At 41.2% G+C, this 20,335-nt stretch overlaps 1 protein-coding gene across 1 annotated transcript in view; it reads left to right on the forward strand.

Moving 5' to 3' along the window:
• The window catches only part of snd1 (staphylococcal nuclease and tudor domain containing 1), a 913,627-nt gene that overhangs the window by 304,254 nt on the left and 589,038 nt on the right, over positions 1-20,335 (forward strand). Inside the window, exon 15 of the mRNA XM_078553113.1 lies at positions 4,599-4,740. Within this exon, the coding sequence (XP_078409239.1) occupies positions 4,599-4,740 (142 nt within the window). The remainder of the gene's footprint in view (positions 1-4,598; positions 4,741-20,335) is intronic.

Raw genomic sequence — 20,335 nt, forward strand, 5'->3', positions numbered from 1 at the left:
GGAATTGGGAACAGGACACTTAGAAAATAATAACACAATTAGGCAGAGTCAACATGGTTTTATAAGGGGAAATTGTGTTTGACAGATAATGAGTTTTTTTGAGGATGTAACTAGCAGGGTAGATAAAGGGGAACCAGTGGATGTAGTATATTTGGATTTTCAAAAAGTATTATTTGATAAGGTGCCACATGGAAAGTTGTTGCACAAGATAAGAACTCATGGGGTTGGGGTAATATATTGGATAGAGGGTATATTAAAGGTCAGAAATAAGAATGTAAGAATAAACGGGATATTTTGGTTTGGCAGGCTGTTACTAATGGGTGCTACAAGGGTCAATCATGATGCCTCAGCTATTTACAATCTATTTAATAACTTAGACGAAGAGACCCCGAGTAAGGTATCCAAGTTTGCTGACTGTACGAAGCTGGGAGGGATAGTAAGCTTTGAGGAGGACATAAGAGGCTGCACAGGGATATAGATCAGTTAAGTGAATGAGCAAGAGGTGGCAGATGGCGTATAATATGGGAAATGTGAAGTTATTTACTTTGGTAGGAAGAGTAGAAAATCATAATATTTAAATGGTAAACATTTAAAATTTAGTGTTCATAGAGATTAGGGTGTGTTTATACAAGATACACAAAGTTAACATGCAGGTGCAGCTAGCAATTAGGAAGGCAGATGGCATTTTGGCCTTTATTGCAAGGGCGGGGTTGGAGTACATGAGTAAGGAAGTCTTGCTGCAATTGAGCGGGGCTTTGGTGAAACCAAGCCTAGAGTACTATGCATAGTTTTGGTCTCCTTATCCCAAGAAGGACATACCTGCCTTGGAGACAAGAGAAGGTTCACCAGATTGATTCTTGGCATGAGCAGACAGAAAGAGAAGAACGAACCTTTACTCTCTGGAATTCAGAAGAACGTTTAGATTCTGAGGGGGGCTAGATAGGGTCGATACTGAGAGGTTATTTCCCCTGGCTAGAGAGTCTAGAACTAAGTCTCAGGATAAGGCTGAAATCAGGACAAATTTCTTCACTGAGTGGGTTATGAATCTTTGGAATTCTCTAACCCAGAGGGCTGTGAATACCAGAATCAAAAGATACAGCAGGGAGGAGTTGAAGGCCAAAGATCTACCATGATCATATTGAATGGTGGAGTGGGCTCAAGGGGCCTTTTAACCTACTTCTGCTCCTCTTAAGTTCTTATGTTATTCCTGGTGTCCTGACTATTTATCCCTTGATCAACACCACTAATAAAGTAGATTAGCTTTAGTTAATGTCATTTAACATTGCTGTTTGTGGGAACTTGTGGGCAAATTGGCTGCAATGTTTCCTACATTACACCAGTGACTAAGCTTCTAAAGCACTTCATTGGCTTTAAAATGCTTTAGAACATACTGAGATCATAAAAGGCATGATATAATGAATGTTTTTTTAAGCGTACTGGCTTGAATTTGCTCTGGAATTGTGCAAAATGGTTGCCTGCATGCTTCATGTATAGAAATGGCATTGTTCGTACTCAAAGACGAACAAACAACTGTCGTTATTGCAGGCTCGTTAGGAAATTTGCAGTTCTATATTGGAATTTTGGTTCCACTGTTAGTTGCAATTAATCTTTTATAATCTAATTCTTTTCCAGCTGTAGTGGTGAAATAGGAAATCCACGTAAAGGCCATTCAAACATTGTTCTCGATACATGTCTACTCTAAGTAAAGATAGGGCACGTTTTAAATTGGCTCAGGATTCATACGTTTATGCTCCACTCAGCTTATTTTGGGGGCAGGGAAATGAGAGAATACATAACTTGTTGCCACACGCTTACTGATTCAAGCTAAATATACAGTGAAATTGAGGTTGGCAAGCAAAGTGACTAATGCAGTTGTAGGTGTATGCTAATTAATGAGGCTGAGGATTTTTCCAGCCTGATGGCCAGGTACATCCTGCCCTGTATAATCGATAATCCATGTGATTTAAAAAAAATCTCCATTCAGTTATAAAGCCGCAGGCTGGAGTGGTGTGGAAGAGGAAAGAATGGCTTTGCAGCCTTAATAAAATTATATTCATGTTAAAAGTTGTAAAAGTGATCATTTGACAGGATATCTTTCAGAACAATCATGTAGTCACCTTGGCCTATATGAGTGAGATACTGAGGATGAGGAAGGAGAGAGGTCGGAATGCCCTCACTTTCCACTTCACCAGCTTCTGCATTCAGCTGGAACTGTTCCCTATGTGACACCCTAGTCCACTCTTTCCCCTTCTCCTTGCATGGGAACTTTCCCATGCAAGCGCAGAAGATGCAACACCTGCCTTCTTCCACCTCCTCACCATCCAAGGCCCCAAACGCTCCATCCAGGTGAAACAGCAATTTGCTTGCACCTCTTTCAATTTAGTACAATGTATTTGCTGCTCATGATGCAGTCTTGTCTGCATTATGGAGACCGAACGCAGATCGGATAATTGCTTTTCAGAACACCGCCTTTCAGACCACCATATGACCCCAAGCTTCCAGTCACCTGTCATTTTAATTGTCCACTCCACTCCCACTCTGACTATTTTGTCCTCAGCCCACTATGCTGTTCCAATAAAACTCAGTGCAACCTAAGTTGGGGGGAATGGCCTGTGCTTACTTGGTCCATCCATTCCTTTGTTTTTAAATAATGGTTTAAAGTTACCAACTGTACAGCCCTCTGGCACCAGACCTGTAGCCAGAGAATTAGGATACGATGGTCAGAGCCTCGCTATTCCTTCTATTGCTTCTCTTAACACCATCACCTCAGGCCTGAACAACTTATCCTTGTGTTCAAATTCTTTTTACGGTTTCACTCTCCCTATCTTTAACCTCATCTAGCCATACAACTTTCCAGGAGCTCTTATGTTCCTCTAATTCTAGGCTCATACTCATCTCCCACTTTGTCTTCAGCTGGATCTCTGGAATTTGCTCCATATCATAAACCTTTCTACATTACTGATTCTGCCTTTTAAAAACATTTTTAATGTCTACCTCTTTAACCAAGCTTTTACTCGCCCCTTAATGTCTGCTTTATAGACTGTGTCAATTTCTGTGAAGCACTGTTGGGCTGTTTCTCCTACATTCAAGGCACTATATAAAAACAAGTCATTAGTCAAAAATGTGAAAATTAATGAAAGTAGTGGCATCCTCCGAGTATTGACATTTTGTAATCTTCTATGAAGCTGCAAGTTGCCTTTCATATTCTTGATGACAAGTACAGTCTATCCCTTTCTGATAACTCCGCATGCCTTTAAAGCATTTAGTCTGTGTGCAGCAGCAACCTGGAAAAACGCCTAAAGCCAATGATAGCTATGAGACTCCTTGGAAGTTTTTGATTGCACAATGAATATGGCATCTTATGGATAGAAACCATAAGTGTGCAAAGATGGCTGTTGGCTATGTGAGGCAGTGTGAAGCCCAGTTCCTTCCGGTGTTCTAACTGTGCAATGCATTTCACCAATTCAAATTAGGGTTGCTTGCTTTCTAAGCCTTAAGAATCAGCATTTTGAAAATCTTTTCTTCCTTTCCCTCTATTTGAGTTATCCTTTAATTTGTCTTTCTTTCTGAGAGAGTTGCATGCAGTGTTGCCTACTTGATAATTGTTATTGATTATTATAAGTTTTATTCTATAGCTAATTTACTTGTGCATTTGTTCACTCTCAATTGTGTAATTCTCTGTGAAATTGTTGTCTGTTTTTGGGTTAAAAATTGTCCTATTATGAAAAAGCCATTGTCAGTTGAGGAAGTCATTGATGGTTATTCTGGGAAAGATAGTAATTTCCTTGTTGTTACAAATTTTTAGCTGCACGTAGTTTGTATGATGCGCCTGTTTGTGTGGCTGCTGTAAAATCATTAATTTAAAGTTTTGTAATGATTATGTAGTCAATTTAGGGGGCAAATAAGTAACATGGAGGCTTGAAGCTGAAGTCACTGTCTCTCACCTGGCAGTTATAAAATAGTCGAGTTTTGTAGCTTTCTTGTGTGGAACCTGTGACCAGATCCACAATATTACTGTGCATAATGATAATTGTAAAATAAACTTGTTCTTTAGTTTGAATTTATAGTTCTGTTGAGGTAAAGGAGATTTTTTTAGTCATATACATGCTTGAGATCTGAACTGAATGAACATCAGTATAAAAATGTCTTGCTGCACAGTGGTGAGCAACCCTGATGGAGAATCAATGTCTGCTGATGGGTAGTTGCAGTAAGGTGAGCTGATTGCTTCATTGTTATTCAACTCAAAATATCAATGCTGTTGCTTCTTCAAGCTTGTATTTATATTATACCTTATTTTTGTAAACATCACAAAAAGTTTAAATGAGAATAAACTAATTTTGATGTGTGGTGACGGAGGCAAATATTAATAGCCAAAATATGCAGTGTGATCTGATTCTGAATGGCACTGAAGGGAAAGATCTCAGTCTGTGTTGTACCCACAGTGGATGCAATTGCTCAAATGTCCCTAGTCTAGGGGCAAAAATTCAGTTGGAGTTCTCATTCCTGATTGACATCAGTATTCATTCCTGGTATGCTTTGCTGATGGTGCTCAATCTGCACGCACATTCCCAAGTAACTCCATGCCTTATTGCTTACAGGACACCCAGAAAGCCAAGCAATTTCTGCCATTCCTGCAGAGAGCAGGGCGTTCAGAGGCTGTGGTTGAATATGTCTTCAGTGGCTCCCGCCTGAAACTCTACATGCCGAAAGAGACCTGTCTGATCACCTTCTTATTGGCAGGTAAGTGGTTATATGTTAACTTGAACTTGGTGCCAATTATGCTCTACCATATTGCAATCTGATCTGCAAATCAAGATTTGGTTTAACATCACATATGAATGACACCAGCCTAGACGATGAACAGTTGGTCTCTTTGCTAACGCTCATCCGCCGAAGTGACGGGAGAATCCAACACAGTGTCGGAGGGAAACTGTGTGGTGGAAGCTGTTTTCAATTTTCTCAAAGCAAATTGTTGAAACAGCTACATGTTCTGAAGGCACACTATGGACCTTAACATTACTGCACTACAAGGTGACTCAAAATTGGAGACAGTGGGTACAAATAATTTAACTCTTCATTGATGATCTGCAAGGTTCTAGCAAGGATGAGGAACTTAAAGAAATTAGTATTAGTAAAGAAATAGTACAGAAGAAATTAATGGGACTAAATGTTGACAAATCCCCTGGACCCAATGGCTTGTATCCTCAGGTTAAAAGAGGCGGCCACAGAGATAGTGAATGCATTGGTTTTAATATTCCAGAAATTCCTTAAATTCTGAACAGCTCCTATGGATGGAAGGTCGCAAACTTAACGCCATTATTTTAAAAAAAGGAGGGAGAGAGAAAGCAGGGAATTATAGGCTAGTTAACCTGATACCAGCCGTAAGGAAAATATTAGAATCTATTATTATGGACATGATAACAGGGCACTTAGAAAATCAAAGTATGATTAGGCAGAGTCAACATGGATTTATGAAAGGGAAATAGCATGCTGTTAAGAGTTTTTTTGAGGTTGTAAGTAGCAGGGTAGATAAGGGGGAATCTGGATGTAATGTATTTGGATTTTTAAATAAACATTTGATAAGGTGCCACATATGAGGTTGTGAGATAAAATTGGGGTTCATGGAATTGGGAGAGATATATTAGCATGGGTTGAGGATTGGTTAACAGACAGAAATGGAGAGTGGGAATAAACGGGCTATCAGGATACTGCAAGGCTCAGAGTTTGGGCCTCAGCTATTTATAATCTATACCAATGACTTGGATTGAAGTGACCTAGTGTAATGCTGACAAAGCTGTGGGGCAGGGGCGTAAAGGAAATTCTGAGGAGGATACAAAGAGGCTGCAAAGGAATATAGACAAATTGAATGAGTGGGTAAGAACATGGAATATAATGTGGGAAAGTGTGAAGTTATCCATTTTGGTAGGGATATTCGAAAGCAGATTTTCCTAAATGATGAGAGCCTGGGAAGTGTTGGTATTCAGAAGGACCTGGGTGTCCAGAGGGCTTTGTATACTCAGTTGTGAGTATATTCAAGACAGAGATCGATAGATTTTTGGATACAAAGGGATTTAAGGGATGTGAAAGTAGTTCAGGAAGGTGAAGTTGAGGTAAAGGATCAGTCACAATCTTATTAAATGATACAGCAGGCCCGAAGTGCCAAATGGCTTTCTCCTCTATTTAATACATTGTTATGTTCTTACTGAATGCTTTGCAATGTTTTATTTGAATGGAGGTAGTTCTTTACAGGTATATTGACCAAAACTTGGAATGTGCTGGTGGGTAGGCTAGTGGAGGAAGAACTTTTGGAATCATTTAATTAACAGACCATTGAGTAGGAATTAGTCTTTTAGAGAGCAGGGGATTTTGTAACATGGGAGATATGAAGCAGGTTCCACTATTACTGATTGAAACATTTCTGAATAATTTGAAATGCATTGAGGTTTAACCACTGTCTTCAGACAATGGTGTACCCTGCAGCTTTGTGTGTCATATACCTGGTCAGCATGACACCAGTTACATGGTGCTCAGTCCTTTGCACACAGCATTATCATTGGGTGCATCTATTCTATGATCCTTTCTTGTCAAAATTTGATTACTGACTAAAAGATAACTCCACTCTGATCTTATTCAGGGATGACTTACTTTGGCCCTTGCCCAATTGCAGATGATTGCGCAATGCTCAGCGTCATTCGCGACTCCTCAGATAGTGAAGCAGTCTTTCTCCACATGCAGCAATACTTGGACAATATTCAGGCTTGGCTGATAAGTGGCAAGTAACTTTCACGCCACACAAGTGCCAGGCAGTGACCATCTCCAACAAGAGACAATCTAACCAACTCCCCATGAAATTCAATGGCATTACCATCGTCAAATCCCCCATTATCAACACCCGGTGGGGGGTTGCTCAGGGGCTGTATGAATCCTGAGCCAATTTAAAACGTGCGCTATCTTTACTTAGAGTAGACATGTATCGAGAACAATGTTTGAACGGCCTTTACATAGATTTCCTATTTCACCACTACAGCTAGAAAAGAATTAGATTATAAAAGATTTATTGCAACTAACAGTGGAACCAAAATTCCAGTATATATATTATTATATATAAAACACACACACACACACACACACACACACACACACACACACACAAAGTAAAGGGGTCAAGCTAGGAGCTGTCTCCATGCTTGCTTGTGCACACGGCTTTGTCCAAAACTAGAGCACTAGACTGAACCCAAGGTGTGGGTCATGTGTCCTCTTACATTACTGTGTGGGTGGTACTGTACGAGTCTCACGTTCGCTCTGTATGTGCCAGACCCTTATACTTCAACGCACCCCCCCCATCCAAGTCTTTATCCAATGTATTTCAAGTGATTCTAGTTTACTCCATTTATTTGCATTACTGCACCATCTCCCCCCCTTCAAGGCTCTGAGTTCATAGCTTCAGTTGATCTGGAAGCTTTATAACCCTTCAGTATCTTGTTCGCACTGTCAGAAGAGTGGTAGGCTGTCTTTGCAGGTAAACTCTATTGATTTGGAGGTTGTTCTGGCACCTGGGTATCTTCTTGATGTCTCTCCACTGTACTGTGGGAATGGGCGATCTAGGGATGAGGAGGAGACTCATGTTTCTCCTGACTGTATCCTCTGGGGTGCTAACCTGGGGGTACTGCTTGGTCATTGTCCTTCCTGATGATAGTACCCTCTCTCTTGAGGTCTCTAATGTAGATTTTGTCATCTTTTTGTAGTTGTGGCAAGTGCCTGTTGTGGTACCTTTTGTTCTAGTTTGAAGCCTGGTTCTGCCTGTAAGACTGCTGTCTTGCTTAGATGTCCTGGTAATTTAAAAAAAAATTCATTTATGGGATGTGTGCATCACTGGCAAGGCCAGCACTTATTGCCCTTGAGAAGGTGGTGGTAATCTGTTGCCTTGAACCCACAGTGCTGTTAGGGAGGGAGTTCCAGGATTTTGACCCAGTGACAGTGAAGAAACAGTGATATATTTCCAAGTCAGGAAAGTGAGTGGCTTGCAGGGGAACTTCCAGGTGGTGGTCTTCCCATATGTCTGCTGCCTTTGCCAATCTAGATGTAGTGGTAATGGGTTTGGAAGGTGTTATCTAAGGAGTCTTGGTGAGTTCCTGCAGTGCATCTTATAGATGGTACACATAGCTGCCACTGTGTGTTGGTAGTGGAGGGAGTGAATGTTTGTGGATGTGGTGCCAAGCAAGTGGGCTGCTTTGTCCTGGATGGCGTCAAGCCCCTTGAGTGTTGTTGGGGCTGCACTCATCCAGGCAAGTGGAGAGTATTCCATCACACTCCTGACTTGTGCCTTGTAGATGGTGGACAGGCCTTCGGAGTCGGGAGGTGAGTTACTCGCCGCAGGATTCCTAACCTCTGATCTGCTCTTGTAGCCACAGTATTTATATGGCCAGTCCTGTTCAGTTTCTGGTTAATGGTAACCCCCCAGGAAGTTGATAGTGGGATCTTCAGTGATGGTAATGCTACTGAACATCAAGGGGAGACAGACTTTCTCTTGTTGGAGATGCTCATTACCTGGCACTTGTGTGGCGCAAATGTTACTTGCCACTTGTTAGCCCAAGCCCAGATTTGTCCATGTTTTGTTGCATTTGGACATTGACTGCTTCAGTATCTGAGGAGTCACGAATGGTGCTGAACATTGTGCAATTACCAGTGAACATCCCCACTTCTGACCTTATGATGGAAGGAAGGTCATTGATGAAGCAGCTGAAAATGATTGGGCCTAGGACGCTACCCTGAGGAACTCCTGCAGTCATGTCCCGGACCTGAGATGATTGACCTCGAACAACCATTTTCCATTGTGCTGGGTATGACTCCAACCAGTTCAGTTTCTGGTCAATGGTAATCCCCTGGATATTAATAGTGGGGGATTGCGATGGTAATGCCATTGAATGTCAAGGGCCAATAATGAGATTCTGTCTTGTCGGAGATGATCATTGCCTGGCACTTGTGTGGCACGAATGTTAATAGATGCTTGTCAGACCAAGCCGAGATATTGTCTAGGTCTTGCTGCATTTAGACATGGACTGCTTCATTATCTGAGGAGTCGTGAATGGTGCTGAACAGTGTGCAATCATCAGCGAACATCCCTACTTCTAACCTTATGATGGAAGGAAGGTCATTGTTAAAGTAGCTGAAAATAATTGGGCCTAGGACACTACTCTGAGGAACTCCTGCAGTGATGTCCTGAGACTGAGATGATTGACCTCCAACAACCACAACCATTTTCCTTTGTGCCAGGTATGACTCCAACCAGTGGAGAGTTTTCCCCCGATTCCCATTGACTTCAGTTTTACTAGGGCTCCTTGATGCCACACTCGGTCAAATGCTGCTTTGATGCCAAGGGCAGTCACTCTCACATCACCTCTGGAGTTCCGCTCTTTTGTCCATGTTTGAACCGAGGCTGTAATGAGGTCAGGAGCTGAGTGGCCCTGGCGGAACCCAAACCGAATGTTGGTGAGCAGGCCATTGCCAAACAAATGGCTCTTGATGGCACTGTTGATGACCCCTTTACTGATGATGGAGAGTAGAATGATGGGGTGGTAACTGGCCGGGTTGGATTTGCCCTGCTTTTTGTGTACAGGACATGCTTGGGCAATTTTCCACATTGCCGGGTAGATGCCAGCTTTGTGGCTGTACTGGAACAGCTTGGACACCAACCCTGGTAGTAGTTTTTTCATCAGGACTGGAAGTTGTGTGCGGAATTTCCTGCCCATCAGGAGTTCGGGTGGGAGGCCGGGTTGTAACAATAAAAACTATTACACAAAGCTGTATCATATGCAAATGGCTTAACTAAACTGTTCATTCAAAATTGTATCTCTGATACAATGGTCACTCCAGATTGATCAAGAATTATGTAATCATTCAGAATAAAAATTCAGTTTTGAATTCCCCAATCTTTCACCAGTCTCTATTGCCAAATAAGTCATCATTTTGGGTAAATTGTAGGTAGCACTTTGTTAAAATCCATCATTTTGTAACATCTGCAAAAATCCAGCATATGTGATGTGGTGCACTGAGTTATGTCTTTAATCTCTACTGTGCTGAATAAACAGCTATTCTGTAGTGTTGTAAGGCCGGTAACTCTTGCTTTGCTGAATAAACAAATTGTGGTGTTGCACAATGGGATTTTGGGATTAGATTTTAACAAACCAATTAATTCCAGACTCTTTCTGGCGTGACTGTTCCCAGTAAGTGCAAAAAACAAATCTGTAAACTGGATTGTGACATTATCATACTTCTTCGTAGAAGCTGGAATTGATCAGTTTATTCAGTGATGCTATGATGGGTTGTCATCTTGGTTGTAAAAAAGACTTGAATTCTTAAGGTGCCTTTCACAATCGCAGGACATCCTAAAGTAATTTTCAGCCAATTATATACTTTTGAAGTGTAGCCACCTTTGTAATGTAGGAAATTCAACAGGCAATTTGCACACAGCAAGTTCCCACAAACAGCAATGAGATAATGACGAGATGTTTGCCATTATAAATTCTCAGGATCGTTGATTTGCTAAGACATGGAGGAGCGCTCCCCTCTTCACCTTAAAGGAGTGCCATGGGTTATTTAACATCTACCTGAAAGAACAGATGGGGCCTCAGTTTAATGTCTCATCCAAAAGATGACACCTCTGACAATGTAGGGATCCCTCAGTACTGCACTGGAGTGTCAGTCTAGGTTTTTATGATTAGTTCTCAGGAGTGGAATTTCATCACATAACCACTGACTCAGAGGCAGAGTGCGGTCCACTGAACCACAACTAACACTTTTTCTGCATGTTGTGTGACATTGTGATACATCTGTAGTGGTATATGCTGGGAAGTATAGGGTGCTGATGTTTGTACGTATTGCAGCTTGCCGAATGGCAGTGACTGAGATGAGAAAGAGAAGATTAGATGCATAGAATTACATGTAAACATCAATCCGGTGTTTCCCATTAAATGCATCTTTGCTATTCACCTCAGTTGCTCCATGTGGCAGCAAGTTCCACATTCTAATCACTCTCTGGATATAGAAGTTTCTCCTGGATTCCTCATTTGATATATTTATGACTACCTTGTATTTATAATTACAAGTTTTAGACTCCCCCACAAATGGAAGTATTTTCTCTACGCCTACCAAATTGAACCACTTGATAATTTTAAAGATTTCTATCATGCCAGTGCTTGGCCTTCTCTTTGGGGGAAGAAAATCCCTTGTTCAATCTTTCCTTATAATTACAACCATTCAGCCCTGATTTCATCCTCATAAATGTATTTTTGCACCTTCTCCAGTGTCCTTGTATCCTTTTGCAACATGGAGACCAAAACAGTGCACAGTACTGACTAGGTTAGTGAGAACTAGAGACTGGAACAAAACAGTGGCATGGCTGGCAGTTAGTATTTGGATACTAAGCCACACAGCTGCCAAGTATTCCCCAGGTTCTGTATCTGGGCTCCACTTTGATAGCAGAATTCCAGGATTTTGATGCAATTATGTCATATGTCCAAGTCAGGTCATTATGTGGTTTAAAAGGGAACTTGATGTTGGAGGTAGAATTAAAAGTTGTGAAGGGTGCCAGCTACAGATTGTCATCCAGTAATCCCAGCTAGAAGGTGCACATGTATGCACTGCAGGCAAGGACAAGACCTGGCTTGGCTGTGATTCCTTCCATGGATAAATAACCATATATGATTTGGCATTTCAACTAATGTGTGAGTAGTATACAAATGTTGCATTTAGAACAGATATTAGCATAATTGAGAAATGGGTTCATTTTCACTGGTGCTCACAAATTGCAATGTGAATGTGCAGTTGCAACCCCTGACTGACCCCACAGGGAAGTGGAGTGAAACTTATTTCCCCCTGGTGGTGTCTCAATGGTCAAGTTGAGTTTGGATTTACTGCAAACTTTGCTGTCGGTATAAACCAAAACTGCTTTTCATTAATGTTAAGAGTTTGTATTGGAAATGCGGCCTCAAATTGTCCTTGCCTGACCAACACTCTCGGTTAGCCACCTCTCCCTTCTCTTCCTGCTTTCCTTTAAAAAGGAGTTCCTGTAGGCTGAACAGAATTGCCCATTGCAGGAGTAAAAACTTATCCTAGTACTGCATTCCGACAAGAAGCTTGATATTATTACCTACTAACTAGGATGGATTTTATTTAGTTAGCTCCCCTCCCCGTATGTGTGCACTCACACACAGGTTGATCTTTGTTATGAAATAAATAATGGAAATTTTGCTACTTTCCCAACTTCTGGCTTTTTTTATTTGACTGGAGAAGAGAGGAGTGTCAGATTACATGATGACCTTATTTTGGTATGCTGTGTGTGTGGTGGCAGCAGCATTTTAAATGATTAACAAGGCTTCAAATGTGTTTGGACAGGACAAGTGCTGTTTTAAGAAGAGAATGAGCATGGCTCAAATGTACCCAAATGTTGCATCTTGAGTTACATATTTAAATTGGTTCTATTGCATTAATTTAATGTGTTCTGTTGGTTGATATGAAAAGTTTTTCCCCAAGATATTTTCTTATTCAAAAGTAAATTACTTGCTTGCCACTGCTGAATTGTTGAAAACTATTAAAATTTTTCTGTGGAACAATGCTGCCAAGTTGATTAGGATTTGCAGTTTTTCTTCTTTGCTTTCAGTTGATGAACTGTGAGAAAAACCACTTGTTAAAGCCTATTTTTAAAGAAATTGTAATCACCAGTCTGCTCCTGTAGAGGCTTCCGGATTCATTGCATTTCCAGATTGCTAAAGAAAATTAATGCGTTAAGTGGAAGATCACTCTTAACAGAGACACCTAATGAGCCAGCATCTTGCTAGGTGAGAGAAAGATTCTGCAGAGGTTGCAGGTTGTCTGGTTAAAATGTTTTAAAATAACATGATTTAAGAATTGTGTAGCTATTTATGTATTCAACTGTAATGTAGACCGTATCTAATGTCAGTGATGAATTGCAATGTTATTTTGACTGTGGGCAAGAGGCTGATAATTAATGGTATTTGAATTCAGTTGATGTGAAATTGTAACCCCCATCACCTCACCTTAAAAACATATTTGTACTTCACCGCAAAATGCTTTTTATATTGCTGTGAATATGCATTTCCTGTGTTTCACAGAAACATTGAAGTAAATACATATAATGAAATACAGATAGGTTAAATAATTGCAGCGTCTTGCAACATGTTTATAACAGTGACTGTCCTACACAGGGAATGCAAGAGGGAACACGATCTCTTGTAAAACCTCAGCACAATATGTCATTTCTGATGAGAAAAAACCCCCCAGCAAAATCAACTTGACTTCAGAAAATTGAACAGTTGACCATAAAAAGAATGGCTGCAATGGACCCATGTCCCATCATTTCCTGTTTTAGAGTATAGGAACATGAGGAAGTTGTTCTGCCGTTCAGTGAGATCGTGACTGATCTTTATCTTAACTCCACCCACCCACTCACCTTGGCTTCAGACCCCTTAATACCCTTGACTAACAAAAACCTATTGATCTCAGATTAAAATAATTAATTGAATGAGAGTCTACTGCTTTCTGTGTGAAAAAATTTCACACCACTTCTGCCACCCTTTGTATGAAGAAGTGTTTCATAACTTCCCTCTGACTGACTGGCTGGCTCTGATTTTAAGGTTATGCCCCCTTGTCCTAAACGCTCCCAACAAGTGGAAAACATTTCTTTCCATCTACCCTATGAATTCCTTTCAAAATCCCCAATTAAGTCACCCCTTAACTTTCTATATTGTAGGGAATTTAAGCCTAGTTGATGTAGTGTGTCTCATAATCTAACTCTTGGAGCCCTGCACACTGGTCTTCCTGAGTGTGACCATCTTGCTCGGCATTATATCTTTCAGCAAAGCACTTGCAAATAATCACACAAGCTTTAATTTATTTCACAGCTGCAATATGCCTTGGGTTCAGATGAGGAAGTACATCTCCAGTGTTGATTTTGCCATCTGAACCTCTTGTTTGCTTGATTTTGTTTGTATTTTAGATTAATCTCAGGTTTTGCGGATTTAGTTGGGGAGGGCGGGGGAGATGCATCCATGTAGACAATAATTGCTTCAGAATAAAAACTAAACATTTTGGAGCTACTCAGCCAGTCAGGCAGCATCTGTAGGGAGAGAACAGTTAATGTTTAAGATCAGTGATATAACATAACCCTTCAACTGGTGTCGATGGTCATCAGATTTTTAAAAAATGGTTTATATGTGACAGATTCTTAATCTGGATGAAATCTGGTAAAGCTTGTGCATGTGCAACAACAACAGTTGTTAGGTGCATAGTTTAATTACTGGTGTTGCTTCTGCGCTGCAGAAGAATGAGAACAAATCTTTAAACAGAAATGTACAGAGAGGACAAACACATTAAGGTGGTGTAAAGATACTAGAGAAGCTGGGATTATTCTCAATAGGGCAGAAAAAGTTATGGGGAAATTATTCAAGTTGTTCAAAATTATGAGGGGTTTTGATAGAGTAAATAAGGAAAAACTGTTTCCATTGGCTGGAGGATTGGTAACCAGAAGGATTGAGGATAATTGGCAAAGAACCAGAGGGGAGATGCAATTTTATTTTTATGCAGCACATTATGATCTAGAATACATTATCTGAAAGAGTGGAAGTAGATTCAATAATATCTTGAAAAAGGAATTGGATATATAGCTGAAAGGGATAGAAATGTTACAGGCTGATGGGGAAGACCAAGAATAGTGGGACTAATTGGATAGAGGCACAGACATGATGGGGTTGAATGACCACCTCCTGTGCTGTAAGATTCTATGTTGTACTTCAGTAACACATCAACTAATGCTAAATAGAGCACAGTGTGTTTACGTACAAAAGGTATCATTTGGGGCGTATAGGATAGTGGTTTTGAGCCTGTGGTTTCCGCTGTGATAAGTTTATAGCTTCAGATGAGCTGTATAGGGTTTGCCTGCCTGTTTTCTAGCTCTAGGCAGTCATTGATACCTAGATTTTAAAATGTATGTTCTCATGTTCAAATCCCTCCATGGCCTTGTCCCTTACTGTCTCTGTCACCTCCTCCACCCCATAATCATTCGAGATCTGTGTTCCTCCACCTCTGGTGCATCTGTACATATCCCACTCCCTTTTCCCAGCCATTGCCAGCTGTTTCTCGAGATGTATAGTCCCTAAGCACTGGAATTTCTTTCCTAAATTTCTTTGCCTCTTCACTGCTCCTTTAACACCCTCTTTCTCTCTTTAACAGACCTTTCTAAGTCACCCATTCTAGAAACTCCTCCTTTGGCTTGGTCTCAATATTTATCTAATTACACACCTGTGAAACATCTCTGATGCTTTCCTATTTTAAATTTGCTATATAAATACAAACTGTTGTCTGTCAAATTGAGTCACTGGTGTTTATTTTATTCATTTACGGGATGTGGGCATCGCTGGCTAGACCAGCATTTACTGGCCGTCCCTAATTGTCCTTGAGAAGGTGGCAATGAGCTGCCGCCTTCAGCCGCTACAGTCCCTGTGGTGTAGGTACACCTACTGTGCTGTGAGGGAGGGAGTTCCAGGATTTTGACCCAGCGACAGTGAAGGAATGGTGATATATTTGCAAGTCAGGATGGTGAGTGGCTTGGAGGGGAGCTTCCAGGTGGAGATGTTCCCATGTGTCTGCTGCCCTGGTTCTTCTAGATGGTAGTGGTCATGGGTTTGGAAGTTGCTGCCTAAGGAGGCTTGGTGAGTTTCTGCAGTGCATTTTGTAGATGGTGTTCACTGCTGCCACTGTTCATTGGTGGTAGAGGAAGTGAATGTTTGTGAATGGGGTGCCTATCAAACGGGCTGCTTTGTTCTGGATGGGGTCAAGCATCTTGAGTGTTGGAGCTGCACTCATCCAGGAAAGTAGAGAGTATTCCATCACATTCCTGACTTGTGTCTTGTAGATGGCTTTGGGGAGCCAGGAGGTGAGTTACTTGCTGCAGGATTCCTAGCCCCTGACTCGCTCTTGTAGCCGCAGTACTTATATGGCTAGTTCAGTTTCTGGTCAATGGTAACCCTCAGGATGAAGATAGTGGGGGGTTTTGGTGATGGTCATCCATTGATTGTCATGGAACAATGGTTGGTTTCTTTCTTGTTGGAGATGGTCATTGCCCGGCACTTGTGTGGCGCGAATGTTACTTGCCATATATCAGCCCAAACCTGGATATTGTCTAGATCTTGCTGCATTTGGACATGGACTGCTTCATGTTTTGATGGGTGAGCTTCATGAACCAGATCTTTTCTCTGCTCTTTATGCATGCTTTGCATATATTTTAACACAAAAAAACATGGAGGCTAGCTATGATGGACTCCAATAGTTTGATATGTAACCAGCTGTCTCACTCATGTTCATGATTAGCAGGGATTAAATGCACATCTATATTATGAATGAAAAATGCATACCTCACTTTGCTTTTATTCTGGCATTGGAAAATGTGGGAATGAAAATAGAACCATGACCAGTAAGAGTGTTTTTGTTTGAAATGCCAATCTTGAGTTTTATTAACATGTGCTTTGTCAGTAGGTTTGCTGAGAGAGACTGATATCCTAAGGTAACGAATCTCAAGATAATAACATGTTCCTATGGGGTGGGGAGGAATTGACAACAAATTGAAATGCTGATTTGTGCAGTTGATTTCTTGGGTCCCCTGATCATGAGAGAGTGAAGAGGTGCTGTAGAGAATAGCAGCTGTACATTCTGTTCAAATGGCATATTGAAAGATAATAGCATTAATGTAATCACAGAGTCAGGCTTTGACTTGTGTTATAAATCACTGTAGCCTAAACAGTGCCCTTCTGAAGTAGCATTAAAACTGCATTGTGAGGGTAGTTTTGCTTATGCTTATCAATGCTTGTGGTTGGCATGGAAACAGTGCAAATCCATTGCTTTTGATGCTAGAGCTTGAATAATAAATATCAAAAGTTTTGACTTGAGCAATCAGCGGTTGATTTTGCTTCAATTTGTAGATCCTGTTATGAATTGTGCATATCAAAATATATATATATTACATGTGGTTTGATACAAACCTATATGGACCAGAACTCCTCCAGTTGATTCCACTCTGAGGCAACTGATCTCCGGCCAGGGCTGTGGTAGGGGTGCTGCAGCTAACCTTGGTATTGCTAGTTTAGGAAGGAGAAAAATCAACCAGTCCCAATAGCTATCTATGATTCCTGTCTTGCCCAGCCTGTAAGTCGTACATGAATAGGGATGGATTCAGCTGTGATACTTCTGTGATACTGCTGAGGCTTCTGTATGAAAAAATGCCCACTTGGGAGCAGTGCTGCCAAGGCCTATGGAGCTTGTACCTTTGCAAGAAATGGTACTTAAGGAGACGAGCGGAGAAATTAGCATCAAAATAAGGTTAGGTGTCTTCCCTTAAAAGGATTGGATAAAACTGTTCTCCTTGCACGAGGGAACTTTTTTACCTGTGCATCCTGAAAATGTGTCTAATTGTGTATGATTTGTCAGAGCTGCTCATCTGATGACAGGTAGGCCGGTCAGCACACTGCTGTCCTAGGGTCCAGTGTGAAAGGGATTGGGATATTTTTGTCTCCTCTGTTACACTAGTTTGAGACATGGTCAGAAGTTACCTATTAGACTCTGGAATGCTATGTGTTGCGTGCAGAGTTAGGAGAAGCAGGAATTAATCAAAGGAGCATAATTTTACTTGGTGTTTCAATCATCCTCTGGTTAATTGTCTGTTGGATGGTCGAAGTTGTAATTTTACAGGAAATTTACAATTCACCTCCGTTTAATGTTTTTTTTATTGCTAACAAATTGTGGGTGTGGGGAGGGAACTGAATATTAAAGCAGAATGCTGTTTGAAGCTTTTAAGATTTTCCTATGTTGAGCCTGTGCTCAGTCAAGCGGTATGGCAGACTATTGGAGCCAAGGACATACAGATTATGAAGTGAATCCATTTATAGAAGTTATGGACCTGTCACAGATTTGCTTGTGAATAGACTGAGATGCAAAGGGTCAACTGAGATGGCAATGGATGGATGATGTTAGCAGCTGGACTGGGAAGTTGCCCAATGGCAAGCGGTCAATTTGTGGCAATAAACCATCAAGGGGCACCATAAAGGTGGAGCGCCTTATGGCCAGAAAATAGCTAAAGGGCAATATGACAAATTGTAATTCAGTGCAGTACTGCACCAGTGCATTACTGCACCAGTGCATTTAACAATTATTATAAAGCTGAAAGGTTTCTAGGACTGGATGTTACTTCAAGAGCTATTTCCCCTTTTCGGTCTGAATTACATCTTCAACTCAATGCTATTTATGACAGGGCAATATGTACGCACTTTCCTATTTTAATAGATCCTGGGTCAATATAGTTTAACCCCACAATTGTATTAATGTTTAGCCTTGAATTGCTGTGATCCCCTGTGGCTGTTAGCCAGTCAATCTCCAAGCTTAAGTTTAGTGTGGACAGTGAATGAGAATCTACTGTGCAAAATGAGCCACAAATATCGAACATTCATAACATTGAGAAGGTTCACGCTTTTAATAGGAGTCAACAGTGACTCATTGGAAGCATTTTTTGCCTCTGTCACAAAGTTGTGAATTTGAGTATTGTTGAAAAAAGATATTTTGTTGAAGCTTTTCGTCTTGCACTTATCAGGACAATTGCAAGAATACCAGTGTCAGGGGAAGCAACAACTTTATGCTGTATGAGAAGAGTGTGCTGCTTGGTTGGCAAGGGAAAATGATTGGTAGAGGTGTCGCCATGGAGAATGCACCAGTTAATGGTGACTGACAGTTAACTGCCAAACGTTGTTTGAAATTTAAATCGAGCAGCTTGACTCTGGTCATGGCATTGCCCTGAGCAATGAACCAGCGAATGGCTATCACTCATTTTGTTTAACTGAAACAGGTGCAATGTGTGTACATGTTTCTTCTGTCTGCAAAGAACAGGGCCATGTGTATTAATATGTCTAGCTCCCAGTGCCACACTGTGAGCCCGACTGACAATCTTAAATTGATTGTCAGCATAATTAGCACACTGAGGATTATTTAACAAATGTTGTCCAATCGCGGAATCACATCTAACGTTGGACTGTTTTGAGTTTTGCAAGTAGGGGCTGGTTGGATACAGTGTGTACCTTGCTTGTTGCAAACAGTGGAAGCGACATGCTGTTTGATACAATCCGCCAGTCTTTGGGACCTACAGTCTACATGCCTAGCATCAACATTGGCACTGAAATTCGTATACCACATCACTCATGTGATAGGCAGAACATCTTTTTGGCTTGATGACAGCATCCTGTTAGTGGCAAGTACCACTAGTGCTGCTGCTGCATAGTGGCAGTGTGAAACAGTTAGCTTCACCTGTTGCTCAAATTTTTTTGAGATACCTTGCTCTTCCAGGGTAATCTGAGGTAGACTGGGCACTTTTCAGGGCCGAAAGTGACAGCCATAGGCTCGTTCATGAGTTTGCGTGATATACAGCACAAAATGATCTGATCAGGGTAGCCATTACCCCGCAGGGTGTCTTTGTTGCACCCTATTTCAACATCAAGCTTGCATGATGAGCAAATGGCTTGGGCCCTATTTACAAGGTTGCCGATAAGGCCAATTTTATAGTGCATGGAGCTGTAAGTATCCCAACGCGTGTATTGACCAGTGAAGGTGGGCTTATGGTAGACCATGGGAGAGAATCCCCTGGCAGATTCTTGCGATTGTCCTGATGAGTGCAAGATGAAAAGCTTCGACACAATGTCTCTTCTTTTCAGGAATACTCAAGTTCTAAACTGCCAAATGACTAAAAGTTGTGAATCCAAGTCCCACTCCAGAACTTGAGCACAAAAATCAAGGCTATAGCACTGGGGGAATGCTGCACTTTGAGGTGCAGGCCAGATGAGGCGTTAAACTGAGATACCACCTGCCCTTTCAGGTGGGCATCGAAGATTCCATGGCAGCATTTCAAAGAAAAACAGGCGAGTTATCCTCGGCCTCCTCATCAGTATTTATCCATCAATATCGCAAAAACAGATTACCTGGCTGTTTCCGTATTGCTGTTTGTGAAAGCTTGCTCTGTGCAATTTGGCTGCTGCATGTCCCACATTTCAACAGTGGCCACAATTCAAACATACTTAATTGGCCGTTAAGCGCTTCGGGACGTCTGGTGGTCATGAAACACACTATTTAAATGCAAATCTTTCTGGGTATTCAAAAAATGAGCATTTTTAAAAAAAGGCTCGAGGTTTGTTTCTTTTTCTTCATTCCCCTACCTTAGCCTTTTTTCATTGTCAATTAAAAGTACAGAGTGATAATTTATTTGGACGCTCTGTTCTTGCTGCACTAA

The sequence above is a fragment of the Cetorhinus maximus genome, chromosome 12 (assembly GCF_964194155.1).
Source record: "Cetorhinus maximus chromosome 12, sCetMax3.hap1.1, whole genome shotgun sequence".
NCBI lineage: Eukaryota > Metazoa > Chordata > Chondrichthyes > Lamniformes > Cetorhinidae > Cetorhinus > Cetorhinus maximus.